At 44.1% G+C, this 12,025-nt stretch overlaps 1 protein-coding gene across 1 annotated transcript in view; it reads right to left on the minus strand.

Moving 5' to 3' along the window:
• Positions 1 to 12,025, minus strand: part of ZNF84 (zinc finger protein 84) — a 49,665-nt gene that overhangs the window by 34,881 nt on the left and 2,759 nt on the right. Inside the window, exons 3-5 of the mRNA XM_046641010.1 lie at positions 5,668 to 5,794; positions 5,339 to 5,437; positions 1,357 to 2,704 (exon numbers count right to left, since the gene is read on the minus strand). Of these exons, the coding sequence (XP_046496966.1) occupies positions 1,357 to 2,704; positions 5,339 to 5,437; positions 5,668 to 5,794 (1,574 nt within the window). The remainder of the gene's footprint in view (positions 1 to 1,356; positions 2,705 to 5,338; positions 5,438 to 5,667; positions 5,795 to 12,025) is intronic.

The raw sequence follows: 12,025 nt of genomic DNA on the forward strand, positions 1-12,025 counted from the left end.
AACAATGAAAGACTCTGAAACATTTCCTCGTCTCAGGAAAAAACATACACCACATAGATTTTCTCTAACAGTTTGTCACCTACACACTACTCCAGAGCAATAATTATCAATTAAAGCCCTTCAGTTACAAGAAATAGAAACTCATTCTTCTTAACTTCAACAGGAAAAAAAATTTTTATTGAAAAGGTATGAGGAAGCACACAGAAGGCCAGAAAACCAGGTTAAAAAATGGACAGTATCCAGAGTTATTCTGGAAAGTCAACACAGCAGGAACTAATTGCTGGTCTCAGTCGAATTCTGGGACAAGAATACATGAGTTTCCAACTTCCCTTCTGCTTCATGTGAAATGAATTAGAGACTCCAAGTCCTGGAAAAGAGGCTGCCACTACCCAGCAACGGGCACGATGCTCACCTGTGGCTAGTGGAGAGCACCCTGAAAGACACTGCCAAAGGACACACACCAGAGTGGAGGTGCTTCTCCAGGAAGACTAGGGTGCTCCTATCAATCTATGGAGAACAGACCCTGAACTGCTAGGAGACAAACATACATTGCACTTTCTCTTAAGTGGCAGTTCTGCAATAAGTGCCGACCCACTTACATAGATGACTAGATAGATAAACTCACTTGGAGTGAGAACCGTATCCTTTCATTTACTAAAAGCCACATTTTACTTACATTGCTAAGAAATGAAGAGACAATACTGATATTTAGCATTTAATATGGAGAATATTAGGGGATGTTATTCCACAAACTATCAAATATAACAAGTTATATTAAAAAATAAAATACCAAAATTTTAAAAAATGCTATCCAGTATTACTCAGGAAAGTCATACTAAATATCCCTTAACCTTCAGGATATGTTCCTTGCTGTTTTCCTGACCATTACTTTATTTACATATTAAAATAAAAAGCAACTTTATACTCTACCATGAAAAAGTCTACCATTTGTAACTGAGATTTTCTTCACTCTAGAACAGCTTCAAATCTGGAATGTGACTCTCCACATAACACATTTTCTATGGGAAAATGCTTTCCCGATTTATTAAATTTATAAGGTGTTCTCTGTATGAATTCTCCAAATTAAATCTTCATAGTAATGCTACTACATTTGATAGTCATTGCTCCTCATTCCTTCAATTATTCTCTTGTCTATAAAGATTTGTGTGACTTCCTTCTGAAAGCTTTTGCCCATTCATTCCAAGTGACTGGTCTCTCTCCTCTATGACTTATTTGACATGAGTGTATTCCTAGGACTTCCTGCTTACACATCCTGTCTACGCTATCATCACAAGTCTCCTGAGGATCAACCTCTGTGAGAATGTTTCTGGCATCTACTTCATTCTCATTTCTCACTGGTGAGTTTTTCGATGTATACGAAGCCCTGAATTCCAACAGAAGGATTTCCCACACTCAGAGCACTTCCACGGCTTCTCTCCCGTGTGAACTCTCTGGTGTTCACTGAGAGATGACTTCTGGGTGAAGGCTTTCCCGCACTCGCTGCATTTGAAAGGTTTCTCTCCGGAATGAGTCTTCTGGTGTATCTGAAGCGACGCCTTCCTGGGATATGCTTTCTCGCACTCACTGCACTCATAGGGCTTCTCTGTCGAGTGGGTTCTCTGATGTATAATTAGCTGTGACTTCCCACAAAAGGCTCTCTCACAGAAGCTACATTCGTAGGGTCTCTCTCCTGTGTGCGTTCTCCTGTGTATCACGAGGTAGGACTTGCTGCTGAAGGCCTTGCCACATTCACTGCACCCATAGGGCTTCTCTCCCGCGTGAGCTCTCAGATGCGCAGTGAGCTGTTCCTTCCTACCAAAGGCTTTCCCACATTCACTGCATTGGTAAGGATTATTTCCTGTGTGAATTCCCTGATGTACAACAAGTTGTGTCTTCATATTGAAGGCTTTCCCACAATCACTGCACTGATAGGGTTTCTCTCCTGTGTGCATTCTGATATGAACAAGGAGGTACGACTTACTCCTAAAGGCTTTCCCACATTCACTGCATTTATGGGGTTTTACTCCTGTATGAGTTCTCTGGTGTACGACGAATGGTGACTTCAAACTAAAGGCTTTCCCACATTCGCTACATTCGTAGGGTTTCACTCCTGTATGACTTCTCTGGTGTAAAATAAGCTGTGATTTCCAGCTGTAGGCTTTCCCACATTCACTGCAACCATAAGGTTTCCCTCCCGTGTGAACTTCCTGATGGACAATGAGCTGTGACCTGAAAGAGAAGACTTTCCCACATTCGCTACATGAGTAGGGCTTTTCTCCTGTATGAACTCTCTGATGAGCATTAAGGTTTGACTTGGCACTGAAGGCTCTTTCACATTTAGTACATTCATAAGGTCTCTCTCCTGTATGAATTCTGAGATGCACGATGAGCTGTGATTTACAACGAAAAGCTTTCCCACATTCACTACATACACAGTTTTTTTCTATACTATGAGCTCTTTGATGCTTAAGAAAATATGATGCTTCATATCCATGAAACTCATTAGGATTCTTTCTTAGATAGCTTCTGATTGAACCTGAGTTCTGTGTGAAACTTCTTCCATGTGTGTTATACTTATGGAGTCTTGGTCTTGAAGAAACATGGGTTTTGCTCAGATGAAGTTTCCCAAATGCATTACAAGCATGACTTCTCTCAACACGTTCAAGCTCATCCTGATTTTTCTGGTACCATTCTTTCCAACCTTCTAGGGAAAAAAACACGGCATTTTTAAAATCACAGTATGAACCTGATATGGAATTAAACAGCTTTAGAATTGCCGCATAATGAGTCTTTTTATTTTGGTAACAGGCCTCTGGCGCTAGCTCAAAAGGAATCCTGGCCAAGTGTACACACGCCACATACCTAAGCACGGGGGAGAGAAGTGACTCCAACTAGACCAAGGCCCATGATGGAGATGGCGAGTTGGCAGCGATCAAAAATGATTTTTAAAAGAGAGGTTTAAAAAATTTAGCCTGCACTGAGGAGCCAATGCCAATTATTTTATGTCTGAATTTCATCACTGCAGGAGTTTACTCAAAAAGTGAACTCACAGGATAGAGAATAACTAGGGTATACAATGAGATGCTGACAAGACTCAGTGAGCCACAGGAAAGTTACGGATAAGAGCCTTCCAAGCAGGAGGAGGAGCAGGAGCCTGCTTGTCATGGTTAGGAATGAGAAAAACGGCCAGGACAGCTCACACCCACTGAGTGAACAGAGAGAAGGCAGGAGCCAAATGAAGCAAGACCATGGGAAAAGCTCTCTCACCCGAAGGATTTTAACTAGAGAATACCTCAATCCATCTTGTGCTTTTAAAAGATCAGTTTGGCTGTCACGCAACAACTGAACAAGACATGGGCAGAGACCATGAGAAAGCCACCAGAGCAGTCCAGGGTGACAGGACAGTGGTCTGGACTAAACGTCCGGAGCTGAGACAACGCAGAACATGCTTGGAGAGAGAACTGAGAAAGTTTCCTAAGGGATTGGATGTGGAGCTGATGGGAGATTTAACAACTCTGAGATTTCAGACTTGACAAACAGGTGGTGCTGCTCTTTGAGATGGAAAACACTGGGAGAGAAACACATTTGGAGAAAAAATGAAGGACTTTGCTTTGGACCTTATTACATTTGAGATTGCAGTTAAATACCTAATGGAGACAGCAAATAGGCAGTGAGACATAAGTTGAGAGCTCGGTCAAAAGTATGAGTCAACCACATAGAAAAGGTATTCAGTGAGGTGATCGATGAGATCTTCTAGGGAACACGTGAAAATTCAAAGGGATGCCAAAAAAGTCCTGGAGCAGACGACATTTAAGGTTGGACAGGAGATGCAGAGAGAAGTGGAAAGCCAACCTGAGGCCCAAACAGTAACATGATGGTGAGAGTGACAGACAGACAGAGGTTAAAGGAATGAGCAGCAGTGCTCGAGGCTGGGGCAGCACTCGTCAGGCACAGCTGTAACCATCCGATCACAGGATTACCACAGCGGGACCTTCTGGAGCTTTCCTACCTCCTCGGGACTTCTTGTTAAACACTGTCTTCCCAATAGCTAAGAAGATGAGAGTTCTCAAATATGGCTCAGAATGTGAGCTATCTGAGTACGAGAGAATACTGACATAGTCTGGGTGACAGTCGAAGAGACAGGAGCTATGAAGATATTTTCAAAGAATAAAATACTAACAGACATAGAAGCAGTAGCAAGAGAGGAAGGAGACAGGATACACAAGGTGATGCCCCAGAGGCCAGGACAGAGAACTGGACGTGCAACAACAGCAGTAATAAAAATGGGAAAACTGAGGAAGAAGAGTGATTTTGGAAGGAGTTCCTTCCCATTTCTGAAACGGAGAATGAAGAGTGGGAAAGCATGGGGGCTGTCCTGCAAGAAGGTAAAACCCAGGACCAGAAGGCAGAAGAAAAAGGGGATGAGGATGTCAAATTTGACGTTACAACATGGGGAGAAAAAAAGTTGAAATTTCAGAATGGAAGAGCCTTTCAGTACTTACAACATGGGAGAGAACAGCTGAATTTGGGAAACAAAGCCCTTAGGACAAATTGAAAGGGAAGAGTAAGAGGAACCAGGAAATGTTAGGCGATAAAATCATTTAATGATACAGATGAGACCAGGCCAGGGTTCAGGATTCTTTTAAGAAAAGTGCCCGAGACTGGACCAGCCCCATGGCCTAGTGGTTATGTTCAGTGTGCTCCACTTTGGCAGCCCAGGTTCCGTTCCAGGGCACGAACCCACACCACTCATTGGCACCCATGTTGAGGTGGCAACTCACATACAAAATAGAGGAAAAGTGGCACAGATGTTAGCTCAGGGTGAATCTTCCTCAGTAAAAAAAAAAAAAAAAGTGCCCAAGAAAGTAACAGTGATCAGCATAAGAAGAGAGAAGGAAGCAATGAAATCTCGTAAGATACTCAAGACGAGAGCAGGAAGTAAAGACTGTGGGTAAATTCTGAAGGATCTGCCTGAGGAAGGCAAAAGAGAAAGTAAATGTAAGGGATGCAGAGGCCATGAATCACACCGAGTGAGAGGAAGGAGAAACTCTCTGAAGACCCAGAGCCTGATGCAGTGCACGCCCATGGGAGGGCAGACAGAGGAAGAAGTTGCTACAAGGAAGGAAACTAACCCAGAAAGCAACACCTGAGCAGAGTGCAGAAAAGGGCACACCTGCCTCTCAGAGCCCAGGCCTGGGAAGAGTGACAGCCATTTCCTTATCTGAGCAGCACGAGGGCTCATCCCAAGTTGCCCCAAGGATTCAAGGACGGCTAGGAAAATACTGCCGCAGAGCCAGCCCGCTTACTCCCACACCTCCCTTTCCCAGTTGCTACTCACCCACTGGACAGCTCTGACGGGAAGCTCTGGCATTCACTATCCACGGCTCTTCTCCTTGCTCCAACTTGAAGATTAAATCAGGCTTTGTACCATGATACCCTGTTGATGGAAAATCACAAAGGCTCAGCCAAGCTGCTCGTGAGCAGCATGAGGAGCTGCTCCTCTGCACTTGGGGAAAGATGACAATCAGGAGGTGAGGGCCAAACAGGGACTAATGTTCAAGTCCACAATCATCAAGTCCTTCAGAGGACCCAGGGCAAATCAACAAAATGAAAGTGGACGGCAATTTAAAATTCACCATCTGAGCTACAGAGAGACACTGTCCTTACCCACGGACAGCAGGTTGCGGTAGTTTTCCAGTATCACATCCCTGTACAGGTGCTTCTCTGTAGGATCCAGCAACTGCCATTCTTCCCAGGTGAACTCCATAGATATATCCTTGAACGACAGTAATCCCTGTAATAATACACACCCCATTCAGTCGATGCAAGTACACTAGGCGACGTGGAAAAGATGCAGAGTCACTGAGAGAGGAGAAGCCTTCCTCCACAGACTGTCTCCTGTGCCAGCATCTACTTTGATGAGAGAACTAAAAATAAATACATACATAAATAAATGTTTTAAAAGATTAAAATAAAATAATTGTGCTTCTCTGTGACAGATATTATTTTGGGTCCTGAAGATTTCAAGATGAATAAAACTCACTTCTGCCCTTGAGAACCTTTCAGTCTTGTAGTGGGAAACAAACATTAATATATGCAAATGAAATAAGGTGTTTTGACTCTGATAAAAACATATCCAGGGTATATTCTGCAGAGAGATGGAGAGAACAGTTCTAAATAAAGGTGCCAGACTCATGGGAAGGTCTGACCCTCCAGAAGCGTCTGTCATCTCGCCGGCTGCTCAGCCCATCTTCAGTCTCAGTGGGACAGAGAGACTTACACCATGAAAAAAATATGCCAAACAGGTGAATTCCTAGCCTTCTTTCAAGAAAATAAGGGGCCTATGACTGAGGCCCAGCACAGACTGTGACTCTGGAGCTAGTGTCATGGAGCCACAGCTGATGGGGAGCCACCATGGTGGGCGTGGGATGGTGGCAGTATGCACCCAGAGGAGCCACAGGGGCCCTCACCAGGCAGCTGGTGACAGTTTCGGATATGTGGCCTGTAAGAGTGCTTCTTGACGTCTCTGTGAACCACCCAGTGTAATGAAGAAATTCCTTTCGTGAGACCAAAAAAGTAGTAACAAGCCACAGATCACGGGATCAGTGAACAAGCATTGTTAGGCACCAACCATGTGTCAGGATTGCTCGAAGTGCCGAGAGCCCAGCTATGGACACGGTCTCTGGAATCAGTGGGTTTCTGTTCCTGCAGGGGGAGGTGCCAGCAAACACAGAGCTACCTCACACGCAGGTGGTGATGGGGCTCCAACAACACTCCGCAGGGAAAAGGGACAGAGTCCAGGGCGGCAAGCACAGGCACTGGTTCGGATGGGGGGATCAGGGAGCCCTCTGGTGAGGGGACATTTGGGCAGAAACCCTAGCGATGTGAGAACGAGCTCTGAGATTTCTGTAGTAAGAGCCTTCTGGGTGCTGTGAAAACAACCAGGCATAGGCCTGCAGGGCTCAGAGGACACGGCAAGGACTTGGGGTTTTACTCCAAGTGAGGCCAAGTCACCAGAAGGCCCTGAACAAGAGTGGCACACTCTGACTCACATCTGAGATGATTCTGCATGCTGTGGAGAAGAGGGCTCCTGGTTCCAGGGGAAGAGGAAGGCAGCTGGGGCTGGAGCGAGAGCAACAGGGTAGTAGGCTGGAGCGAGAGCAACAGAGTAGTAAGCAGTGGCTGCGTTTTGGGCATCGCGTAAAGACAGAGCCAGAAGGCGTCCTGACAGAGATGATGCGGCAGGTAGAAAGAGCGAAGGATGTTGAGAACGACGGCACAGATCCTGGCCAGGCAAGCTGAGGACGCTGCCCTTGAACAAGGTGGGGAAGCCTGAGGGATGAGAAACAGAGGGAATGAGGGGCCGAAGACAGTGAAGCAGGAGCTAGAGAGTGCCAGAAGCGAGTCATTGCAGGAGAAGTGTCCCGACTAAGGAGAGCACCTGTGGGAAGAAGGGGAAGGAGGAGACAATGTCTCTGCAGCCTGGCAGTCCACTGAGCCCACAGTCAGGAGGAACTGACCTGTGTTTAGGGATCTCAGTAAACAAGGAATCTGCTATCTGTTTCCCTCTGGGAAATCCTGAAGACGGGGACCGCTGGAGCGCTCTGCAAAGGCAGGTGAGAAGTGATGCCCAGAAGATTCCCGGACTTGATGCCCCTTGACAGGCTCCTACCCAATAGCACTACCTGCAGGGAGGGGGACCCTGGAGGGAAGAGACAATGAGTCCAATTCTGGGGAGCCTGCAGAGGTAAGTGAGAGAGAGAGTTGCTCACATCATGGAAATAGAGAGTCGAGCTTTGTCACAGGCTCCAAGCAACCTCAAGGGGCCAGGTTCTGAGCACCAGACAACAGGAGCTTCTGTCCTCTAACCACAGTGGTCTTCCCATCAGCACCCAGGAGGAACCCCCCAGGAGGGCAACAAGAAAAGGAAGTGGGAATAAAGAGACAAGCCTCCCCCCTCACCCCTGCAGCTGAGTAGGGAAAGAAGTGGGAGTGGAATTAGAGTGTGGATTGGACTTTCCACTGCCTGAAAGTAACGACAGCCCAATCAGATAGTGACCCGAACATCACGGGCTCTCGCTGAGAGGACCACCAGGGCCAGGGGAGGGAGAATGACAGGACGCGTCTGAGGCTGTGACGGAGAAAAATGAAGCTGTGACTCGTCTGTATCCTAATCAAGTCCGGGCCTTTCATCAAGCTGGCTACCTCACAATGGAGGGAGGCGAAACACAAAGCACGGTGAACCAACACGACTATAAAAGTGCAGCACATGCCACAAGAGTGAATGCAGACCAAGGCGCCTGATTCTGGGGACAGCATGGAAGAGGACAGGTACAGAGCAGAGAGGGGGCGTAAACCGGGAGGCTTATTTTATTTTAAGCCTTTTACTGATTTTTTAAGTTTGATAAGAATAAAAATAAAATACAAAGAAACAATTTAAAAAAATTTTATTGGCCAAGTATGATCAACCACCAAGGGAATTAAAAAAAGAAAACTGACCAAGACAGAGTCTATAACTCTAAGATAGAGAATAGTTTTGAAATTTATAAGAAATTGTGATACACAGGCAGTTCTGCTGTCATGCAACATGTATGCTGCAAAAAATCACCACTACGCAGTCGCATGGGGAAAACCACTGGGCTTACACAAGAATGGGGTTGGGACGTAACCCGTCAGCCACACACAGAGCAAGGCAGGAACCTAAGGAAAACAGCACCAGTTTACACATTTGATGGTTAAGAAATACATAAATACTACCATAAGTTTGCACTTTACCTTGAAAAAGACCTGATGCTGGGGTGTCAGAAGGGCTGCACCTTATTATGAAGTGCTGGAAAGAGGGTGTCTGAAATCAGACAAAAAGCTCACACTGTTCCCTAAGATATCAATCACATCAAAACAAATGCACGTTTTTAAAGCAAACATGACAGCAGAACTGACTGTATTTGAGAATTTGTTCCAATAAACTTGAAAACTTAGAAGTAATGAAAAACTTTCTAGGAAAATAAAAGTAATGAAAATTGGCCTAGAAAGAATTAGGGAAGCCAGATTGACTAGTCAATGATCATAAAATATACCAAAGTAGTATTCAAAGATACACCCTCTCCGGAAACACAATGGTCCCACACTATATTTAAGAGTAAGTCCTATCAACATCCAAGGAACAGAAAATCCCTTCGTATCTAATCAGATGTAGATCCAGGAAGCGATGGGATGCTCATACAGTGCACCAACAAACCTGCATCACCCCACAGACAAAACCAGGCAAGGGCAGCACCCACTGTAGCCTAACCTCCTTTATTATTAACTCTGATAAAAATACTAGTAAACAAATCCTGTACCTACGTACATAGCAAACTATGACAAGAAAGTTTACCCAGGGGCCAACCCAGTGGCGCAGGGGTTAAGTTCACATGTTCCACTTTGGCAGCCCAGGGTTCGCTGGTTCGGATCCCGGGTGCGGACCCACGCACTACTTGTCAAGCCACACTGTGGCAGGCGTCCCACATATAGAGTAGAAGAGAATGGGCACGGATGTTAGCTCAGGGCCAATCTTCCTCAGCAAAAAGAGGATTGGCAGCAGATGTTAGGTCAGGGCCAATCAGGAAGGAAGGAAGTAAAAGAAACTTTATCCAAAAAATTAAAGGACAGTCCAAAATTTAAAAAAACAAAACTCTATCAATATAATAAGTCATGTGAGTACATTAACAGACAACAGCAAAACAATCATCTCAATAGATGAAACAAAGTAATATGATAAAATTCCATATTCTTAAAAAACAGAATTCGGGGGTTGGCCTGTGGCCTAGTGGTTAAGTTCAGTGCACTCCACTTCAGCAGCCTGGGTTCGTGGGTTCGGATCCTGGGCACAGACCTACACCACCCATCAGCCATGCTGTGGTGACATCCCACATACAAAATAGAGGAAGACTGGCAGAGATGTCCATGATAACAGATGGATACACAGATAAAGTATGAGAAATTCACACAGGAGAGTATCATACAACTTGGATAAAGCTCACAAATGATGTTCACTGAAAGAAGCCAGACACATTAGTGTACAACTCCAATTACATGAAGTTAAGAAACAGGCAAAATCTATGGTATTGGATGTAACAGAAATAAAATAAATAAATAAAGCAGTGACCTTGGGGAACGGGGCTGTAGTGATTTGGGGCACGAGGGAAATTGCTGGGGTGCCAGAACTCTTTATTCTGATTTGGATAGCATTTTTCTCAGCGTACATAAATATTCCAATTAAGATTTATACATTTTACTGTATTTAAGTTAGAACTCAATTAAAAAGAAAAACGTCAAAATAAGCCACAAACGGATAACTATTAAAAAAAGTCACAGATACACCTACAAATATATTTTTTACACGGAAAAAACAGAAGTAATATGTTATGTAGTATGAAACACATTTATGTAAAAACCTAGACAAATAAACCAAAATACACACACTTTTTAAGGATATAAAAATTGTAGATAAATGTACGGAGAAAGACCTAGAAGAATATACACCAAACTGATTACCTTTGAAGTGAGAAAGGAGATTGGGATGGGATATAAGAGGCTAAATTGTGTTCTAAGAGAACACAGAAAAGTAACAAATATGTCATCAAAAATTAATGAAATAGGAAATATTCAGTAGAGCTGTTCACCATTTCAAGGTCTGTCATAGTGACAAGACAGACAAGCTAAATTTCCATGAATAACGGAATAGCTACATAGGAATATGATGGATTAATCCCGAAGACATTTTTGCAAACTGCAGAACAATTATACACAGTATGATGCCATTCAGATAAAAACAAAACTTTTTAAATGTTGACTTAAGCACACCTGAAATTCCACCCCATCACCTCTAAAATCCATAAATAATTTTAATCAACTATTTTAAAAAATTTAAAGATATTTGTGTCTGAAAAGAACATAAAATCTCAGCAGATCAAAGGCTGAGGCATATCTGAGAGCAGGAAAGGTAGGGAGCCCGGTGATTAGCAGCTGTGGGGCGCTCACCACCAGGACACAGGGCCATTAGTTTGCAGAGATGAATCCCCATCAGTGGAGAAACAGCTCAACAAAATGTGGCCCACTCACATTGCAGGACATAAAATGGAGCTATTATAAGGAATGCTCCCGACCTCTATGTACAGTATTACCATGAAGAAATCTAAAATAAATTTAAAGGCCAGCTCCAGCGGCCTGGTGGTTAAGTTCGGCACCCTCCACTTTGGTGGCCCAGGTTTGGTTCCAGGGCGCAGACCTACACCACTCGTCAGTGGCCATGCTGCTGCAGTGGCTCACATACGAAAAGAGGAAGACTGGCAACAGACGTTAGCTCAGAACAAATCTTCCTCAGCAAAAAAACAAATAAAAAAATATAAAAATACAAAAAATAAAAAATAAATTTAAGGGGAAACAGCACACTGCACAATTTATCAGAGAGAAAAAACATAAAAATCTTATGTTTCCTGTAGAAAAGGTCTGGATGGGACTCCCTCAGGCTGCTGACCACCTCTGGACAGAAGAGGAAGGAAAAACAGCCAAAGGGGCTCTGGCTATGCTACTTACAGTCACCTTTTCTAAAAGGTGGATGCAATTAAAAATTATCCTATATTAAAGAAGAAAAGCTATAAAGCTATTTTCACACCAAAATACAAACAGACACTGCTTACATGTGCACATGATCACACATGTAAAATGCAGAGAAAAATGGTAGGAAAGTTGCCTAACAAAAAGTGGACTGCAGTTTTTTCTGGGAAGTAGAACGGGAGGGGTGAAGTAACCTTTCATACTGTGAATGTACTCCTGCAGTATTTGTCTCAATAAAAATAGGAGAGAAGGAAAGGAAACGAGGGAGGAAAGGTGAAGCGTGCAGGCAAGAGCTGGCTTTGAAAGCAGGGACTGGAACGATGAAGGGGGAGGGAGGAAAAGGAGGGCCTGTGTGTGTGTGTGTGTACAGACGTGCACACAGAGAAATTAAGAGGGAGGATGACAGAGCTAATGTGGCGAAAGAGTA

This window comes from Equus quagga, chromosome 15 (assembly GCF_021613505.1).
Source record: "Equus quagga isolate Etosha38 chromosome 15, UCLA_HA_Equagga_1.0, whole genome shotgun sequence".
Lineage (NCBI taxonomy): Eukaryota > Metazoa > Chordata > Mammalia > Perissodactyla > Equidae > Equus > Equus quagga.